Here is a 19,794-nt window from a genome sequence, read left to right on the forward strand (position 1 = left end):
CAGAGTTTTAGCATCATAGCCATCTTCTCAAAAGTGGGCGAAGCGTCTGTCGTCTCTCTGCCTGCTTGCTCTCCTTATGGGTAGTATTCCACAGAACATTGTAAGGTTAAAATCTTGTGGAGAAAAGCTTGACAAGGAGGTGGGAGATATGGAAATTGACATTTTGCTGAGAAAAGCTGGCACTGGCAAGTTACGTTTGTAAGTAAAGGCGGTTGCACAGTGAATATAAAAGAGATTTCACTCTGTCTTCTGCCTCCACCCACGCTGAATTTGCAATGCTAGCTTTTAATGTGCGTGTCGGTCTGTGCGTGTGTCTTTTTCTCCACTCCACATTCTAGCCCAGGGGTAGGCAACCTTGGCTTTTTTGAATCGTGGACTTCAACTCCCAGAATTCCTCAACCAGCATGGGGGAACTATGGCCCTTCATGACTTGTGGACTTCAACTCCCAGAATTCCTGAGGGAGCATGGGGGAACTATGGCCCCTTCATGACTCGTGGACTTCAATTCCCAGAATTCCTGAGGCAGAATGAGGGAACTATGGCCTCTTTATGACTCGTGGACTTCAACTCCCAGAATTCCTGAGCCAGCACGAGGGAAACTTTGGACCCTTCATGACTTGTGTACTTCAACTCCCAGAATTCCTGAGGCAGCATGGGGGAACTGTGGCCCCCTTTATGACTCGTGGACTTCAATTCCCAGAATTCCTGAGGCAGCATGAGGGAACTATGGCCTCTTTATGACTCGTGGACTTCAACTCCCAGAATTCCTGAGGCAGCATGGGGGAACTATGGCCTCTTTATGACTCGTGGACTTCAACTCCCAGAATTCCTGAGGCAGCATGGGGGAACTATGGCCCCTTCATGACTTGTGGACTTCAACTCCCAGAATTCCTGAGCCAGCATGGCTCAGCTTGGAAACCTCTCCCTTTCCCCTCAGCATGGCTGGCTCAGGAATTCTGGGAGTTGAAGTCCACGAGCCGTAAAAGAGCCAAGGTTGCCTACCTCTGTTCTAGCCCAACAACACAGCTTTTATATGTAGTCCCCGACTTAACAACCATTCGTTTAATGACCGTTTGAACTTAACAGTTGGCACTGAAAAAAAGCAACTTGCGACGGCTTTTCACATCCACGGCCGTTGTGGTCACGTAATCGAAACTTAGTTGCTTGGCAACTGGCACGTAGTTACGACGGTTGTAGTTTCCCGGGAGGTCACGTAATCCCCTATTTGCGACCTACTGACCAGCAAAATTCAGTGGGGCAGCCAGATTCACCGTGTTACTATCTTAGCAACTGCACTTAACAATGGTGACAGAAAAGATGGTAAAATGGGGCAAAAAAATCATTCGACAGATGCCTCGCTTAGCAACCTAAATTTGGGTCGTAAGTCAAGCACTCCCTGTAGAGCAGTGGTTCTTAACCTTTTTAATGCCATGACCCCCAACCGGTCGTTAGTCGAGGACTAAACCGGTCGTAAGTCGAGGACTAAACCGGTCGTAAGTTGAGGACTACCCAACCGGTCATAGGTCGAGGGCTTTCCCTGCCCGGGAGTGCCGCGCATGCGTGGTTCCGCCCCCTGCGCTGGCCCAGGCGTAGCTGGCAAGCGGCAGAGACGGAGCAGGCCGACCACCAGCTGCCCAGCCCAAGGGAGGTAAGGCACCCGCCGGAAAAGGGGAAAAAAATGGCGGACAAAAAAAATGGCGAACAGCCTTTCTTGGCGACCCCCATGAAATGGACGATCGACCCCAAATGGGGTCCCGACCCACAGGTTGAGAACCACTGCTATAGAGAAAATAGCCCGTGCCGTCCGTCCTCAGGGGGACCATGAGCTCTTCTCATTGGTTGCCCCTTTGGAGAATTGCATCGCTTAAGATAATCCTCAGATACTCGTAGGAAGCGTTCCTTTTACTAATGTCAGGGCAGGCTGTTGATGCCCCGTAAAAGCAAAAACGGTAATTAAAAATAGCGGGAGTTCTTATTTGTTAATTGCCGCTTGCCCCAGTTTTACACAATATTCTGCAAGGAAGGTAGACAGACACAGCAGTGAGGGTAACGTAATAGCAGGCAGGGCTTCTGAAGGACATACAGGCAGTCCTCGACTTACAACGGCTCATTTTGTGACCATTCAGAGTTACAACACTGATAAAAGTGGCTTATGACCGTTTTTCACACTGTTGCAACATCCCTACGGTCACGTGATCAAAATCCAGACCCTCGGCAACTGACTCGTATTTATGACGAGGTTGCCATGTCCCGGCGGTCACCTGACCCCCCCTTTTACGACCTTCTGACAAGCAACAGTCAACGGGGGAAGCCGGGTTCACTTAACGACCGTATCCCTGACTTAACAGCTGCGGCGATTCACTTAACAACAGCGGACGAGAAAGGTCGTAAAACGGAGCAAAACTCACTTAACAAATATCTTGCTGACTGATGGAAATTTGAGCCATGCAGGTGGTCCTCGAATTACGGCCACAATTTGAGCCCAACCTTTCCGTTGCTAAGCAAGACGGTTGGGTGAGTTTTGATCCATTTTGGGACCTTTCGGCCACCGTCGTTAAGTGAATTGCTGCAGTTGTGAAGCTCTATTCTAATTCTATTCTATTCTATTCTAGTTCTGTTTTGTTCTGTATTTCTATTCTATTCTAGTTCTAGTTCTGTTCTGTTCTGTATTTCTATTCTATTCTATATTTCTACTCTACTCTATTCCTATTCCTATTCCTATTCATTCCTATTTCTGTAGTCTGTATAATAGATTTACTTGGCTTCCTCTTCTTCCAATGCCAACCTTAAATTGACAGTTCTTGTTATTTAAATCAACGACAATTCAATATAGACATTTTTCTCATGTTTCTGCAAATTGTAACCACATCAATGTAAAGCTTCTTTTCATTGACCATCTGGATTGCCTCGCTTGTGCCCTTTTATAGATATCCAGGCAAATGCAGAATACTCAACAGCAGGGCTCCTCAAACGTGGCCCTTTTATGACTTGTGGACTTCAACTCCCAGAATTCCTCAGCCAGCCGTGGCTGGCTGAGGAATTCTGGGAGCTGAAGTCCACAAGTCTTAAAGTGGTCAAGGTTGCAGGTCCCTGTTCCTCTGTGGTTGCGCTCCCCACCGATTCACGGCGGCGGAAAATAAAAACGAAAGTCTTCCTGGAAGCCACGGAGAGCGACATCAAACCGGCACGACAGGACATCATAAATTCATTATAAGTATCACATCCCTTAATCATTGTCCTTGGGTCCCGCTAGGAGCACCTGCTGCTGGCACACTCGGGGGGCCCGTGAAGATGTGCTGTTACACCATATATTCTCTGTGATGTACAACTTTCCCCAGTTCCTAACCGGGTTTATCTCAGATGCCTAACTCAGTAACAGGAACCGAGTTGGAAGGGACCTTGGAGGTCATCTAATCCAATCCTATAGAAGCAAGCTAGAACTAAGGAGAAATTTCCTGACAGTTAGAACAATTGACCAGTGGAACCACCTGCCTCCAGAAGTGGTGAATGCTCCAACAGTGGAAGTTTTTAAGAAGAGACTGGACAGCCATTTGTCCGAAATGGTATAGGGTTTCCTGCCTGAGCAGGAGGTTGGACTAGATGATCTCTAAGGTCCCTTCCAACTATTCTATTCTATTCTATTCTATTCTATATTTTATTCTGTTCTATTATTTTCTATTCTATTCTATATTTTATTCTATTCTATTCTATATTTTATTCTATATTTTATTCTATTCTATTCTATTCTATATTTTATTCTATTCTATTCTATATTCTATTCTATTCTATATTTTATTCTATTTTCTATTCTATTCTATATTTTATTCTATTCTATATTCTATTCTATTCTATATTTTATTCTGTTCTATTATTTTCTATTCTATTCTATATTTTATTCTATTCTATTCTATTCTATATTTTATTCTATATTTTATTCTATTCTCTTCTATTCTATTCTATATTTTATTCTATTCTATATTCTATTCTATTCTATATTTTATTCTATTTTCTATTCTGTTCTATTCTATTCTATATTTTACTCTATTTTCTATTCTATTCTATTCTCTAATCTAATCTAATCTAATCTAATCTAATCTAATCTAATCTAATCTATAGCATTCCAAGCAAATGGATGTCCTGTCCCTGAGAATTTCTAGTGTTGGAGCACCCACAACTTTTGAAGGAAACCCATTCCACTGACTAATAATTGTTCTTACTGTCAGGAAATTTCTCCTTACTTCTAGATTGCTTCTCGCCTGGATGAGTTTCCACCCGTTGCTTTTTGTCCTGCCTCCAGGCGCTTTGGGGAATAGCTTGACTCCCTCTTCTTTGGGGCAGCCCCTGAGATACTGGAAGGCTGCTATCATGTCACCCCACCTACTCCTTCTTTTCACTAGATCCGGTGTATCCAGTTCCCGCAATTGTTCTTCGTAGGCTATAGCTCATCATCTTTGTTGCTCTTTCATGAACTCTTTCCAAAATCCTCACATCTTTTTTGTATTGGGGCGACCAAAATTGGATGCAGTATTCTAAGTGTGATCTTACTAGGGCTTTATAAAGTGGTACTATTACTTGGTGTGATGTTGATTCTATCCCTCTGTTAATATGATAATGGGGAAGCCAGATTCACTTAACAACCGTGTTATTCACTTAACAACTGCGGTGATTCGTTTAACGACGGTGGCCAGAAATGTCGTAATATGGGGCAAAACCCACCTAACAACTGTCTCTCTTAGCTGTGGAGATTTTGGACTCCGCTCCCGTCGTAAAATGAGGAGCTGCTCAACTCCTCTTGATAGCGTCAATCTCTTCCTTTGTTACCTTCTGCCCTTCGGATGTGTTGACCTCGCTTTTCGCGTCGGCCTCTTGACATCTGTCCGTCAATCAAAACCAGGATTTCAGATCTTAACCTTCCTGGCTAAGCGTCAAGCCAGGTTTTATTATTCTGTCCGTTTATAATCCTCCGAAGACTGAGAACGAAGAGCAGCGCGGGAACCTCTCCTAAGTTGAGCACGGAAGTGAATTTCAGATTTCCATATTAATAAAATGGAGCTTTGTCTTTTTTTATTTGGCCGTAATCCTTGCGACAACCGGGGGGGGGGGGGGAGATTATATTGGCGATATTAGGAAAGCAATTAAATGCCGCAGGAAAGAATTTAAAACTGGAGAGAAGTGTCACAAAATTAAATGCAGCACGGTTGAGTGCTGCTTATTACAGCCGCCAGTCTGAAGGCGGCAGAAAAGCTTAGCCCTTAAAATATATATATATATATATAGATAGATAGATAGATAGATAGATAGATAGATAGATAGATAGATAGATAGATAGATAGATAGATAGATAGATAGATAGATGATAGATAGATAGATAGATAGATAGATAGATAGATAGATAGATAGATAGATAGATAGGGGTGTATGTATGTATGTATATGTATACATACACGCGTGCGCACGCACACACACACACACACACACACACACACACACACTGTATATCTGCCTGCGATTTTAACTCACCCAAGTTTCTGTCTTGCATTCATAAATTAAAAGAGCACTTTTAATGCTGTTATGATCAGGCCGTCCATACTGGAGGTGGTTTCTGGACGTTTGCCAGTTGAAAAAGAAGCCGTGATGGTCAAGACTTTAATGCCGAGACATGGAAGATGTGCTGGGTTGGGATGGTGGATCTTTGGGATGCCTTATCATGGTTAAATGCATTTGTCCATCCACCCACCCATCCATCCATCCATCTCTCCTTCCTTCCATCCATTCGCCCCCTCTCTCTCTATCAATCTATCATCCATCATCTCTCTCTTATCTCTTTCATCTGTCAGCCAGCTATCTATTTTTCTATCTATCTCTGTCTATCATCTCTCTTATCTCATCTGTCTGTCTGTCTCATCTGTTTGTCTCTTATCTCTCTGACTGCCTATCTATCATCTCTCATCTCATTTCTCTCTATATCTATCTATCTATCTATCTATCTATCTATCTATCTATCTATCTATCTATCATCTATCTATCTATCTATCTATCTATCTATCTACCTACCTACCTACCTACCTACCTACCTACCTACCTACCTATCATCTCTCTATCTACCTCTCTACCTATCATCCATCCATCTATATCTGCCTGCCTGCCTGCCTGCCTGCCTGCCTACCTACCTACCTACCTATATATTTATCTATCTATCATCTATCTATCTATCTATCTATCTATCTATCTATCTATCTATCTATCTATCTATCTATCTATCTATCTATCTATCTATCTATCTATCCATCTATCTAATCTCTTTCATCTGTTTGTCTGTTACCTCTCTCTCACACACGCACAATTGAGCCCAACATTTCTGTTGCTAAGTGAAACATTTGTTCAGTGAATTTTGCCCCATTTTACGACCTTGCTTGCCACAGTTGTTAAGTGGACCACTGCAATTGTTAAGCTAATCACACGTCTGTTAAGCAGATCCGGCTTCCCCCGTTGACTTTGCTTGTCAGAAAGTCGCCAAAGGGGATCCCGCAATCGTGGGGCGCCGTAAACATCATAAATATGTGTCCGTTGCCTAGTCTAGTCCAACCCGATGCTCAGGCAGGAAACCCTATACCATTTTGGACAAATGGCTGTCCAGTCTCTTCTTAAAAACTTCCAGTGTTGGAGCATTCACTGCTTTTGGAGGCAGGTTGTTCCACTGGTTAATTGTTCTAACTGTCAGGAAGTTTCTCCTTAGTTCTAGGTTGCTTCTCTCCTTGGTTAGTTTCCATCCGTTGCTTCTTGTCCTGCCTTCAGGGGCTTTGGAGAAGAACTTGACTCCCTCTTCTTTGGGGCAGCCCCTGAGATATTGGAAGGCTGCTATCATGTCCCCCCTCGTCCTTCTCTTCGTTAAACTAGACACACCCAATTCCAGCAACCGTTCCTTGTATGTTTTAACCTCCAGTTCCCTGATCATCTTTGTTGCTCTTCTCTGCACTCTTTCTAGAGTCTCAACATCTTTTTTTACATCGTGGTGACCAAAACTGGATGCAGCATTCCAAGTGTGGCCTTACCAAGGCACTCTTATTATTATTATTTTGCTGGCACAGCCCAGGGTTATCCCAAAAAACATCTGGGCAGCCTGGAATCAATTAAGGTGTGGGAATCGGGCAATCCAAGGTCAAAAGGGATGTGGTTTTTTTTTTCCCCTCACTCTGCCCTCTGCGAATGGAATTGTTTTTAGAGTCGCCGACTTTGTCTGCATTTTGTTTTCCGGCAGACAAAGAATGTCACCGCAGCCTCCCTGCCAGATTGGCGAGAATGTTTGGCCCCAGGGAATATCTGCCGTTCCCCACACCCTGCCGCTAAATAGCAGTTGCATGACACTTTTCCCGGCAAGGGGCTGCTGCTCCGTTGCTCTTGAGGTGCGTCGAAGTGAGGGAGGGGGCTACCTGCTTCCCCATCTGTTATAATCTCCCACCTTATCAACCACTAAGATGTCTAAATTCAAGATTTCTGAAATTTAATTGCATCTCCTGGCTGGCTTAACCTCGCCTCTCTCCTTTCCGGGGCGTCTCGGAATGTGGCTTTTGATCGAGGGTGTAACCACCCGTGAAATTAGACACACAATATACACACTTAGCAATGTCACAGCCGGCTGTCCCCTACCCAGCAAATCCGGCTTTTATTTGGGGGGGGGCGGCGAGAAAACTGGCAGATGTTCCTTGCCGGTGAATCAAATGCTGGATTCCGCAAGTTGTTTTGCTTTCTTTTCCGCCAAATTTGGCACCCTGTTTTGTCCGGTTCCTTACCTTGAAATGCAGGTAGTCCTCGCTTTACAACAGCGTGTTTAGCGGCCGTTTGAAGTTAACGACGGGGCTGGGAAAAGGGACTTAGGACCGTTTTCCCCTCGTACGACCGTTGCAGCGTCCACGCGATCCAGTGTTCAAGAGGCCTGGCCACCGACTCATATTTATGACGGTCGCCGTGTCCCCGGGGTCACGTGACCCCACCTTCTGGCCGAGCAAAGTCAACAGGGAAGTCAAATTCGCTGAACGACCGTGACACTAGCTTAATAACTGCAGCTGTGGCGAGAACGGTTGTAAAACTCGCTCAATGGAAGTCTCGCTTACCGATGGACATTTTGGGCTCAGCGTTGGTCGTAAGTTGAGGACTTCTGGTCCAAAGCATCAGAAGGGAAGAGAAGAAGCAACGGATGGAAACTAATCAAGGAGAGAAGCAACCCGGAACTAAGGAGAAAATTCCTGACAGTGAGGACAATTAACCAGTGGAACAGCTGGCCACCAGAAGTCTGGGCGCTTCATCATTGGAGATTTTTAAGAAGAGACTGGGCATCCATTGGTCTGGAATGGCATAGGGTGTCCTGCTTGAGCAAGGGGTTGGACTAGAAGACCTCCAAGGTCCCTTCCAGCTCAATTCTGATTGATTGAGCAGTGCTCAGTTGGAACCAGAGATTCTTTCAAAGTCTCAGAATTTGCAACTGCTTTGAAGGGTGTTTCTATTAGGTGTGATTTATACTGTCTGTGGCTGGCAAGTTAAGCAAAGGGGAAAGGTTGCAAAGAAGGAAGCCAGGATCTTGAGCTGATAAACCATGGTTTGCTAGGGCACTCGTGCCCAACTTCCTTGGACTGCGAGTTTAAAGGGGCTGCTTTCCTATTTATTTATTTTTCATATTTCTTAACCACCCAACTCCCTGCTTTGATGGTGGAGTCCTTGGTGCTCTCTGAGCTGCGTTGTTTTCTTGCAGACATTTAATTACCCAACTAGGTAACATCATCGGTGTTAGAAAGGAGGGGAGGAAGAGGTGGTGGTGGTGGTGGAGGAGGAGGAGGAGGAGGGGAGGAAGAAGAGGTGGAGGAAGAGGTGAAGGAGGATTGTGGGGTCCTTGATGCTCTCTGACTGGGTTGTTTCCTTGCAGACATTTAATTACCCAACTAGGTAGTAATATCGGTGTTAGAAAGGAGGGGAGGAAGAGGTGGTGGTGGTGGTGGTGGTGGAGGAGGAGGAGGAGGAGGAGGAGGAGAGGGGAGGGGAGGAAGAGGTGGAGGACTGTGGGGTCCTTGGTGCTTCTCTGAGCTTGGTTGTTTCCTTGCAGACATTTAATTACCCAACTNAGGAGGAGGAGGAGGAGGAGGAGGAGGAGGAGAGGGGAGGAAGAGGTGGAGGAGGACTGTGGGGTCCTTGGTGCTTCTCTGAGCTTGGTTGTTTTCTTGCAGACGTTTCATGACCCAACTAGCTAACACCATCAAAAGGGAGTGAGGTTTGCTCTCTACAAGCAAGCTACTTACATGTGAGAAGAGTAGGCCTTCATCTATCAAATATTCTAGAAGCAGCCATCACTGCTGTTGTTTACTGTTTGATTGAGTTGCTACTTCCTTGATTGGCATATTGTTTACGGCTTGTTTGTTGGTCTAGGATTTCTCTTGGTGTTAATCTCTGTCTGTCTGGGTGTCGCTCGCTCGCGAGGAGGTGTCGTCCTCTTTTTGTTTCCTTTTTGGGGTTACGATTGTCTCGTCTGAAGGTAGATGTAGTTTATCTCTATGTGCCTGTTGATTGCCAATTTGTTTGGATCCCACAGGAATTTTCTAGAGTTTGGGGACTGGGCTTGGTCTAAGGCAGGGGAAGGCAACCTGGGCTCTTTTTTGACTCGTGGACTTCAACTCCCAGAATTCCCGAGCCGGCCACGCTGAGGGGAAAGGGAGAGGTTTCCATGCTGAGCCATGCTGGCTCAGGAATTCTGGGAGTTGAAGTCCACGAGTCATAAAAGGGCCAAGTTGGAAGAGCCCTGGTATAATACTTTACTGAAAATCTACATTGGCACGGAAAAAGCAAAACCACTTCTGATTTTCCCCCTGGAAGGCTTGTTTAGTTAAACGAATGACTCCCTTGTCCCCACCCACCGGGTGTTCACCTTGTCCAATTGTTGTCTTCTAGTTATGGAAACAGCTCACTTATTCTAAGAGACTGGACAGCCATTTGTCTGAAATGGTCTAGGGTTTCCTGCCTGAGCAGGGGATTGGACTAGATGACCTCCAAGGTCCCTTCCAACTCTGTTATTCTGTTCCGTTCCATTCCGTTCCATTCCATTCCATTCCATTCCATTCCATTCTATTCTATTCTATTCTATTCTATTCTATTCTATTCTATTCTATTCTATTCTATTCTATTCATTTGCTGTGGCAAATCTAGACAGCATACTAAAAAGCAGAGACGTCACCCTGTCAACAAAAGTGCGTAGAGTCAAGGCCATGGTTTTCCCAGTTGCAATCTGTGGCTTTGAAAGTCGGACCGTAAGAAAGGCTGAGCGCAAACAATGGAGGCCTTTGAACTCTGGTGCTGGAGAAGACTCCTGCGAGTCCCCTGGACTGCAAGGCGATCCAACCGGTCAGTCCTAGAGGAGATCAACCCTGACTGCTCTTTAGAAGGCCAAATCCTGAAGTGGAAACTCAAGTACTTTGGCCACCTGATGAGAAGGAAGGACTCCCTGGAGAAGAGCCTGATGCTGGGAAAGATGGAGGACAATAGAAGAAGGGGACGACAGAGAAGGAGGTGGCTGGATGGAGTCACTGAAGCAGGAGGCCTGAGCTTCAATGGACTCCAGAAGATGGTAGAGGACAGGAAGGCCTGGAGGGACGTTGTCCATGGGGTCGCGATGGGTCGGACACGACTTCGCAACTAACAACAACAATTCTATTCATCGGACCCTCTTCTGGAACGTGCTGTCTCTGTCCCAGAGTCTCGGCCCTTGCTGGCGCTTCCCAGGCCTACATCTCCCAGAATCCCTCATTCCCATGGAATCCTGGGAGTCGCAGTTCCATCAGTTCTGGCTGTAAAAAGCACCGATGACACGGACCCATCCGGGGCGCCATTTCAGAAGCCAAATGCAAAAATCTCCCGGATCTGCCATCCGGTTAGCAACGTTGCATAGTTTTCTTCTCGGCTTAAGTCAAAAACTCCCTATTAGCATTCGACATGCCACTGCCCGGTTTCCGTAAATGCAGCTCAGATGCTCGATTGCCAGAATCCTGCCCGCTTCGGCGGTTCAGTTCTTGACAAGCTCTCCACGTTAATCTTTAGCTTTTCCAGAACGAACTGACTGCAGGATTTTAATTAACCTGATTTAGTGGCTGAATGCCACACTTGTAAAAATGAACGCCTGGAATCAAGAGTTTATTTATTCTGGCAGGGAACGAGTCTCATTAACTCAACTGAAACGGTTTTACATATTAGAGCAGTGTTTCCGAACCGTGGTCATTTTTGAAGATGGGTCGTCCTCCTCCTCCTCCTCCTCCTCCTCCTCCTCCTCCTCCTCCTCCTCCTCGCAAACCCCACTCCCTTCTAGCACTGATGATGTTACCTAGTTGGGTAATGAAACGTCTGCAAGAAAACCAAACTCAGAGCACCAAGGACCCCCACAACCCTTCCTCCTCCTCCTCCTCCTCCTCCTCCTCCTCCTCCTTGCAAACTCCACTCCCTTCTAGCACTGATGATGTTACCTAGTTGGGTAATGAAACGTCTGCAAGAAAACAACCAAACTCAGAGAGCACCAAGTACCCCACAATCCTCCTCCTCCTCCTAAACCCCACTCCCTTTTAACACTGATGTTACCTAGTTGGGTAATGAAACATCTGCAAGAAAACAAGCAAACTCAGAGAGCACCAAGGACCCCACAATCTTCCTCCTCCTCCTCCTCCTCCTCCTCCTCCTCCTCCTCTCTAGCACTGATGATGTTTCCTAGCTGGCTAATGAAACATCTGCAAGAAAACAACCCAGCTCAGAGACCACCAAGGACCCCTCAGGAAAAGATACCATTGTATTCCCATATCCTGCTAAACAAAGAAGAAAGCAGAGCCTCTTTATAGACCCCTGCATTTGCGGAGTGCATGGTGTGTGTGTGTGTGTGTGTGTGTGTGTGTGTGTGTGTGTGTGTGTGTCTGCCGGCCATTGTTCCTCCCGGCCCCAATTTTGATTAAACCGCGTCCTGAAAAAAAAAACACCACCCCTCGGAGTTGCTATATTTCTTCCCAAAGGCGTTAAGCTGATTTTATTAGCAGAAACTGCCTGGAGAACCCTCAGAGCTGGAGAGAGGCACCTGAAATAAAATAAAAGGTAGGCCAGCAACTCTCCAAAGGCACTCCAGAAATGGCAGAGAGAGCGCGATAAATTAAAATAAATAAATTAAGCCGGGGCTGGCAGGACTCATTATTCTGTAGGTCTAATTGCTCTTCGGGGGGGGGGGGGGGGGAAAATATGAACCCAGTTCCACAGCTTATTGCTTTGAGCAGGACTCTTGGGAACAACTGATTGCTGTTTTGGTGTGTTGCGGTAAAAGTAAAATTCCTTGCTTCCCGCATTTGAAAATGGAAAATGAACAAGGTTAAATAAGAAACGAGGATAATAACGCGGGCCAAGAATTTTGGATACGACATAGATTTAGAAAAATGCCAGAACTGGTGGGAAAGAAATTACAGATTGACAGTGTCAACTTCTTATAAAGAAAACCTATATAAAATCATAATCATCATAATAAAGTTGGAAGGGACCTTGGAGGTCATCTAGTCCAACCCCCTGCTCAGGCAGGAAACCCTATACCATTTTGGACAAATGGCCGTCCGGTCTCTTCTTAAAAACTTCCAGTGTTGGAGCATTCACAGCTTCTGGAGGCAGGTTGTTCCACTGGTTAATTGTTCTCACTGTCAGGAAGTTTCTCCTTAGTTCTAGGTTGCTTCTCTCCTTGGTTAGTTTCCATCTTTTCCTTCTTGTCCTGCCTTCAAGGGCTTTGGAAAATAGCTTGACTCCCTCTTCTTTGGGGCAGCCCCTGAGATACTGGAAGGCTGCTATCCTGTCCCCCCTCGTCCTTCTCTTCGTTAAACTAGACATACCCAATTCCAGCAGCCTTTCCTTATATGTTTTAGCCTCCAGTCCCCTGATCATCTTTGTTGCTCTTCTCTGCCCTCTTTCTAGAGTCTCAACCTCTTTTTTACATCGTGGTGACCAAAACTGGATGCAGTACTCCAAGTGTGGCCTTACCAAGGCCTTGTAAAGTAGTATTAACACTTCACGTGATCTTGATTCTCTCCCTCTGTTAATGCAGCCTAACACTGTGTTGGCTTTTTTGGCAGCTGCAGCACACTGCTGGTTCATACAAGGTTAGCAAAAATGTTTTAAAATATGTCTGATTGATGTTGGAAATGCAAATGTAAGTCAGATACTTATTATCATGTATGGTGGTCACATGTTAAAGCAAAGAGGTGCTCGACAAAAATGCACAACCTGGCTAGAAAAGATGTTGGGAAAGCGTGTAGATTTTAAACCTGTACTTTTTTTTACTAGGTGTAATGCCAGAAAAGATTGATTAAACAAAGTATATACTTGATTTTACACGTGATAACAGCGGCAAGAATCATATTCGCACCATGCTGAAAAAATGAAGAAATACCATCAGAGGAAGAAATAATTGAAAAAAAAATACTAGAATGTGCAGAAATGGACAGACTTACTACGATGTTGAGAGAAACAGAAGAAACAGAATACTTTCAAACTTGGGAGTTATTTTATCAGTGGCTGGAGAAAAGAATAAAGGGTTAGGAATTAAATTTGTGTGGGTGAATGATAAACTCAAGACAACACGTTTGTGGAATAAATACAACTGAATTGTATCAAAAGAAAAATTAATAAAAACTTTACCAAAAAAACCAAACTCATTCCTTTCAGCTTAATAAACCATCCACTCTCTTCCCTTTCCAGGTTATCCCGCAGGATACCCCACAGCAGCCCCCACATACAACCCAAACATCTACACAACCACTGCTCCAGGTTATGCCCCAGGTAAACAGATGTTTTGTTTTTGTATGTGTGGCTGTGTTGGTTTGTTCGTCCTGTCTGTTGTTGTGCAGCTGCCTTTTTCTGTTTGGGTGGTTCTGCTTTTCGGGGGGATCCAGATAGACCCCGACTTAACCACAGTTCATTTAGTGACCGTTCAAAGTTACGACGTCACTGGAAAAAAAAGTGATCTACCACCATTTTTCACACTTAACGACCGCTGGTCACGGGATCAGAATTCGGATGCTTGGCAACTGACTCCTATTTACGACGATCGCAGCCTCCCCGGAAGGGAGGGGGCTGTTCCTATGATCCCCTTTTGCGACCTTCTCACAAGCAAAGTCAACAGGGGGAAGCCAGATTCACTTAACAACCGTGTGAGTAACTTAGCAACTGCGGTGATTCACTTAACGACGGTGGCAAGTAAGGTCATAAAATGGGGCAAAACTCACAGCCAATTTCTCCCTTGCCTGTATTTCATTCGCTCCACGTCGACAACTGTTATCCACATGTCATCCTTAGTTTTTATAAAAGGTACCTACTGAAGACTTTTAGCCCTTTTCTTTAAGCCAGGGGTCTTCAAACTTGGCCCTTTGATGACTTGTGGACTTCAACTCCCAGAATTCCTCAGCCAGCGTGCCTAGCTGAGGAATTCTGGGAGTTGAAGTCCACAAGTCATGAAGGGGCCATAGTTCCCCCATGCTGGCTGAGGAATTGTGGGAGTTGAAGTCCATGAGTCATGAAGGGGCCATAGTTCCCCCATGCTGGCTCAGGAATTCTGGGAGTTGAAGTCCACGAGTCATGAAGGGACCATAGTTCCCCCATGCTGGCTCAGGAATTCTGGGAGTTGAAGTCCACAAGTAATGAGGGTGCCATAGTTCCCCCATGCTGGCTCAGGAATTCTGGGAGTTGAAGTCCACGAGTCATGAAGGGACCATAGTTCCCCCATGCTGGCTCAGGAATTCTGGGAGTTGAAGTCCCCGAGTCATAAAAGGTCCAAGTTTGAAGACCCCTGATTTAAGCTCTCCCGTAAGGTATATCGTCATTAAGAATTGAAATACAGGTAGTCCTCATCTTATGACCACAATTGAGCCCCAAATTTGCGTGGCTTTCTTAAGTGAGTTTTGCCAGCGATCTGTTTTTGCCACCGTTGTTAAGCAAACCACTGCAGTTGAGTGAATCCTGTCGCTAAGCGGATCCGGCTTCCCCCGTTGACTTTGCTTGTCAGAAGGTCACAGAAGGGGATTACGTGAACCCTGCGACAGTCATAAATATGAGTAAAACAGCCATAATTTGATCCCATGACTCTGGGGGAGGCTGCAACGGTCGCTAAGTATGCAAAATGGTCACAAGTCCTTTTTTTCCAGTGCCGTCGTAACTTTGAACGGTCACTAAATGAACTGTTGTAAGTCGAGTATTTCCTGTCAGTAAAGCTTGCGAAAACATCTCAGCTCCCTTTAAATTAAAAAAAAAAATCCTGCAAAATTCAGTTTGGTAACGTAAAAATTAGGAGGAAAACGCCTTGATTTGGACGCTGAGGATTCGTGGCTGGGCCGAGCTTTAAAATAAATTTCCAAATTTAGGACGCAAGAGCTTAGCAACCTCAAATCGCAGCTAGATTTAAAACCTGTCTGGCTGCATGTCAGTCTAACCCCAACACCCACGTCGAAGAGTATTTAAAAATATGAGTATTTAAAAATATGGAGTCTCCCATTGGCTCACAGAGAAGAACACAATTTTGAAAAGACGAGAGTCGATCTTAAGCTACAGAATTTCCTGGCTGAATATATTATCTTTGGGTCTGCTTAGAAAAAAAAGTGGGTTTTTTAGCTTCGGAACGACGCTGTGAGTTAAGGCTGCCAAGGGCTGGTTGCGAGCAGATGTTTCTGTCCTTTAAAATTAGATAGCAAACAGGAGCAGAAAATATTTTTCCGGGCTGTGTTTTCCCACATTCTGGACAGTTGCTCACGATACTCTGAAAACCCTTTAAACGGAGTGGATGTATTTCACTGAGAAAAGCTCATGGTTAGTAAAAAAAAAAAAAATCACTTAAATGTGAGCCAGCATGCTGGCTGAGGAATTCTGGGAGTTGAAGTCCCCGAGTCATGAAGGGGCCATAGTTCCCCCATGCTGGCTCAGGAATTCTGGGAGTTGAAGTCCACGAGTCATGAGGGGGCCAAAGTTTCCCTCATGCTGGCTGAGGAATTCTGGGAGTTGAAGTCCACGAGTCATGAAGGGGCCAAAGTTTTCCCCATGCTGGCTGAGGAATTCTGGGAGTTGAAGTCCACGAGTCATGAAGGGGCCAAAGTTTTCCCCATGCTGGCTGAGGAATTCTGGGAGTTGAAGTCCACGAGTCATGAAGGGGCCAAGTTTGAAGACCCCTGCTTTAGAAGCAGGACCTCAATTCTGGTGGGAGCAAATGAGACGGGGACGATGGGAACGTATTCACCTCTCACCTTGCCGGTCCTTGAGTCTGCTTCTTTCTCCACAGGATACCCCGCTGGAACGCCCTACAAAGTCCCTCCAACTCAGAGTAGTAACGCCCCGCCTCCTTACTCTGCGTCACCCAACCCTTACCAGACGGCAATGTACCCCATTCGTAGTGCCTACCCTCAGCAGAACCTGTACGCCCAGGTGAGTCTGGGACAGCCCCCCCGTCTCTCCGCCCAACAGCGACCGGCAGAGAGAATCTGCAGGTGTTTCAGTAGAAGGGGGTCTTGGTAGCCCCGGGTTGAACTTGCGGGGTCCTCGGTGGTCTCTAGGCTGGGTGGTTTTCTTGCAGACGTTTCATGACCCAACTAGGGAACATCATCAGTGCTAGAAGGGAGGAGGACGAGGACTGTGAGTTCTTTTATACTCTTTAAGCTTGGATGTTTTCTTGCCCCCACCCACCCACGGAGCTGCGTGGCGCCATTGCCGAAGCGTCTCGCTTAGCGTCCTTTCTCCCGCCGCAAACAGGGGGCGTACTACACACAGCCCGTCTACGCAGCTCAGCCTCACGTCATCCATCACACTACGGTGGTGCAGCCCAACAGCATCCCTTCGGCGATTTACCCAGCGCCCGTCGCTGCTCCGAGGACCAACAGCGTAGCCATGGGGATGGTGGCCGGGGCTACCATGGCGATGTCAGCAGGTAAAGGGGCCGAGGCCAAGGAACACACACACACACACACACACACACACACACACACACACGAACATCATCCAACTTTACTTTTCGCTCCCGTCTGCTGGACTCCAGGCCCCATCCTGCCCAGCCAGGTGGACTTTGGAGCCCCGGAGTAGATTAACGCTTCGTAAGCGACGCATTAAATTCATTAGGTGGTCCTTGACTTACGACCACCCTTGAGTCCTGGTTTTCCGTCGCTAAGCAAGATGGTTGTTAAATGGGTTTTGCCCCATTTTAACCACCTTTCCTGCCTCAGTTGTTCAGCAAACTGCTGCAGCTGTTCAGTTAGAAACCCGGTTGTTAAGTGGATGGATCTGCCTTTCCCAATCCTAACTTTTATGTCGCTAAGCGAGACGGTCCTTAAGTGAGTTTTGCCCCGTTGTAGGATCTCCCTTGCTGCTTTTCTTATGGGAATCACTGCAGTTGTTAAGGGAGTAACATGGTTGTTAAGTGAATCCGGCTCCCCTTCCCCCATTGACTTGTCAGACGGTCGCGAAAGGGGATCAGGTGACCCCCCCGGGGACGCTGCGACCCGTCATAAATACGAGTCAGTTGCCCAAGCGTCTGCAATTTGGTCATTTGATGCTGCAACGGCGGTGTGGGAAATGGTCCTAAGTGGCTTTTTTCCAGTGGCGTCGTAAGTTGAAATGGTCACTAAATGAAGTCACTAAATGAAAATAAATGAAGCGGTGCCGAGTTCGACTTTGTCCAAGACTTATCCTGTAGCTCCCAAGTTAAGGCAAGAGCAGAAAAGCAGATTCTGGACCAGGCTGACCCCTCAGTTTGGAGGCACTTCCTGGGGGCCACCCTCGGGCACAACAGTCAGCTGGGGAGCTTTCTCCGGTAGCTCAAGCCAGCGAGCCAAGCTGCACGATGCTTCAGGAAAAGGTTGGAATCTACCGGCGGCCGTTCTAAATTGGTTTTTCCTTCCCCCCCGTCACAGGGACTCTGCTGACGACCCCACAACACACCGCGCTGGGGGCGCATCCCGTCTCAGTGCCAACGTACCGAGCGCAGGGGACCCCCACCTACAGCTATATCCCTCCCCATTGGTAATTCCATTGGCCAGCCCATGTGAGTAGCAGGGCGCCTTCCCCCGGGGGGGGGGCTGGTTGGAGGGAGGACAGGCTCAGAGGAATCGGGGGTCCAGGGGACGTCTAAGACCAAGGGGTCTTCAAACCTGGCCCTTGGATGACTTGTGGACTTCAACTCCCAGAATTCCTCAGCCAGGCACGCGTGCCTGGCTGAGGAATTCTGGGAGTTGAAGTCCACAAGTCATCCAAGGGCCAGGTTTGAAGACCCCTGTCTAAGACCCTCACTGAAGCAGGTAGAAAGAATCACAGAGCTGGAAGGGACCTTGGAGGCCATCTAGTCCAGCCCCCTTCTCCAGCAGGAGACACCAATGACTGAAGAGATGGCTCCTGCCTCTTCTGGGAAACCGCTGCGGAAGGATTCGGTCACAAAATTGGGCCTTTGTGATGCCAGAGCTCCAGCTTGGCTTAGACATTGGAAAAGGGGTCCTTTAGGGTGGTCCTGCAGCGCTGTTGTCCCTTTGCACCCGCTCTCCCTGCGAGGTGGACTTCAAGGGCCAGAAGTCTCTGCGTGCTGTCTAGGAATTCTGGGAGTTGAAGTCCTACCCATGGAAGCCTCTTTTTGTAGCATTTCTCTCTTTCCACGTTGACTGATCTCCCTAGAAACAGGGCTCTCCAGATTTGGCAACGATAAAGACTTGTGGGCTTCAACTCCCAGAATTCCTCAGTCAGCCATGCCGGCTGGGGGATTCTGGGAATTGAAGTCCACAAGTTTTAAAGTTTGCCAAGTTTGGAGAGCCCTGCCCTAGAGCGGTGCTTCCCAACCTGAGCCATTTTAAGATGGGTGGACTTCAACTCCCAGAATACCCCAGGTCCCTTCCAGCTCTTTTCTATTCTTTAGGGTGGATATTTGCCGGGTGGTAAAGTGTCTTAAAGGGTTCTGTCTTTTTATGGAGATTGGGGGAAGAAGAGAAGAGAAGAGAAGAGAAGGAAGGAAAGAAGGAAGGAAGGAAAGGAAGATGGATGGATGGATGGATGGATGGATGGATGGATGGATGGATGGATGGATAGATAGATAGATAGATAGATAGATAGATAGATAGATAGATAGATAGATAGATAGATAGATAGATAGATAGATAGATAGATAGATAGATAGAAAAAGAAAGGAAGATAGAAAGAAAAAGGGAGGGAGGGAGAAGGAGGGAAGGAAGGAAGGAAAAAGAAAAGGGAAGGAGGGAAGAAAGGAAAGGAGAAAGGAAGGAAGGAAAAGGGAGAGGGAGGAAGGAAGGATTGATGGAAGGAGAAGGGAGGGAATGGATGAAGGAAAGAAAGAGGGGAAGAAGAAAGGAGAGATGGAGGAAGGAAGGAAAGAAGAAGGAATGGAAGGAGAGGGAGGGAGGGAGGAAGGAAAGCAGGAAGGGGGAGAGGAGAAGAGGGGAGGGAAGGAAGGAAGAAAGGGAGGGAGAAAGGAAGGAAGGAAGGAAGGAAGAGAATGGAGGAAGGAAGAAGAAGGAAAGTGGAAGAAAGGGAGGGAAAAAGGAAGGAAGGATTGCTGGAAGGCGAAGGGAAGGGGAATAGAGGAAGGAAGAAAGGAAGGAAAGAGAAAGGAGAAGAAGGAATGGAGGAAGACAGGAAGGAAGGGAGAAAGAGGCAGGGGAGGGAAGGAGCGAGTGAGCGAGCGAGGAAGGAGAAAATTCAGGCAATATTTTAGACTAATCGAGCATTTCAAGAGCTCGGAAAAATTACCGAACAGCAAGAGCCTCTTTTAAT

At 46.6% G+C, this 19,794-nt stretch overlaps 1 protein-coding gene across 1 annotated transcript in view; it reads left to right on the forward strand.

The window, feature by feature from the left end:
• Positions 1-18,046, forward strand: part of FAM168A (family with sequence similarity 168 member A) — a 32,431-nt gene extending 14,385 nt beyond the window's left edge. The window contains exons 2-5 of the mRNA XM_015815487.1: positions 13,747-13,827; positions 16,238-16,455; positions 16,780-16,954; positions 17,934-18,046. Coding sequence (XP_015670973.1) covers positions 13,747-13,827; positions 16,238-16,455; positions 16,780-16,954; positions 17,934-18,046 — 587 coding nt within the window. The remainder of the gene's footprint in view (positions 1-13,746; positions 13,828-16,237; positions 16,456-16,779; positions 16,955-17,933) is intronic.
• Positions 18,047-19,794: the final 1,748 nt, after the last annotated feature.

Source organism: Protobothrops mucrosquamatus, unplaced genomic scaffold (assembly GCF_001527695.2).
Source record: "Protobothrops mucrosquamatus isolate PMUCROS unplaced genomic scaffold, P.Mucros_1.0 scaffold344, whole genome shotgun sequence".
NCBI lineage: Eukaryota > Metazoa > Chordata > Lepidosauria > Squamata > Viperidae > Protobothrops > Protobothrops mucrosquamatus.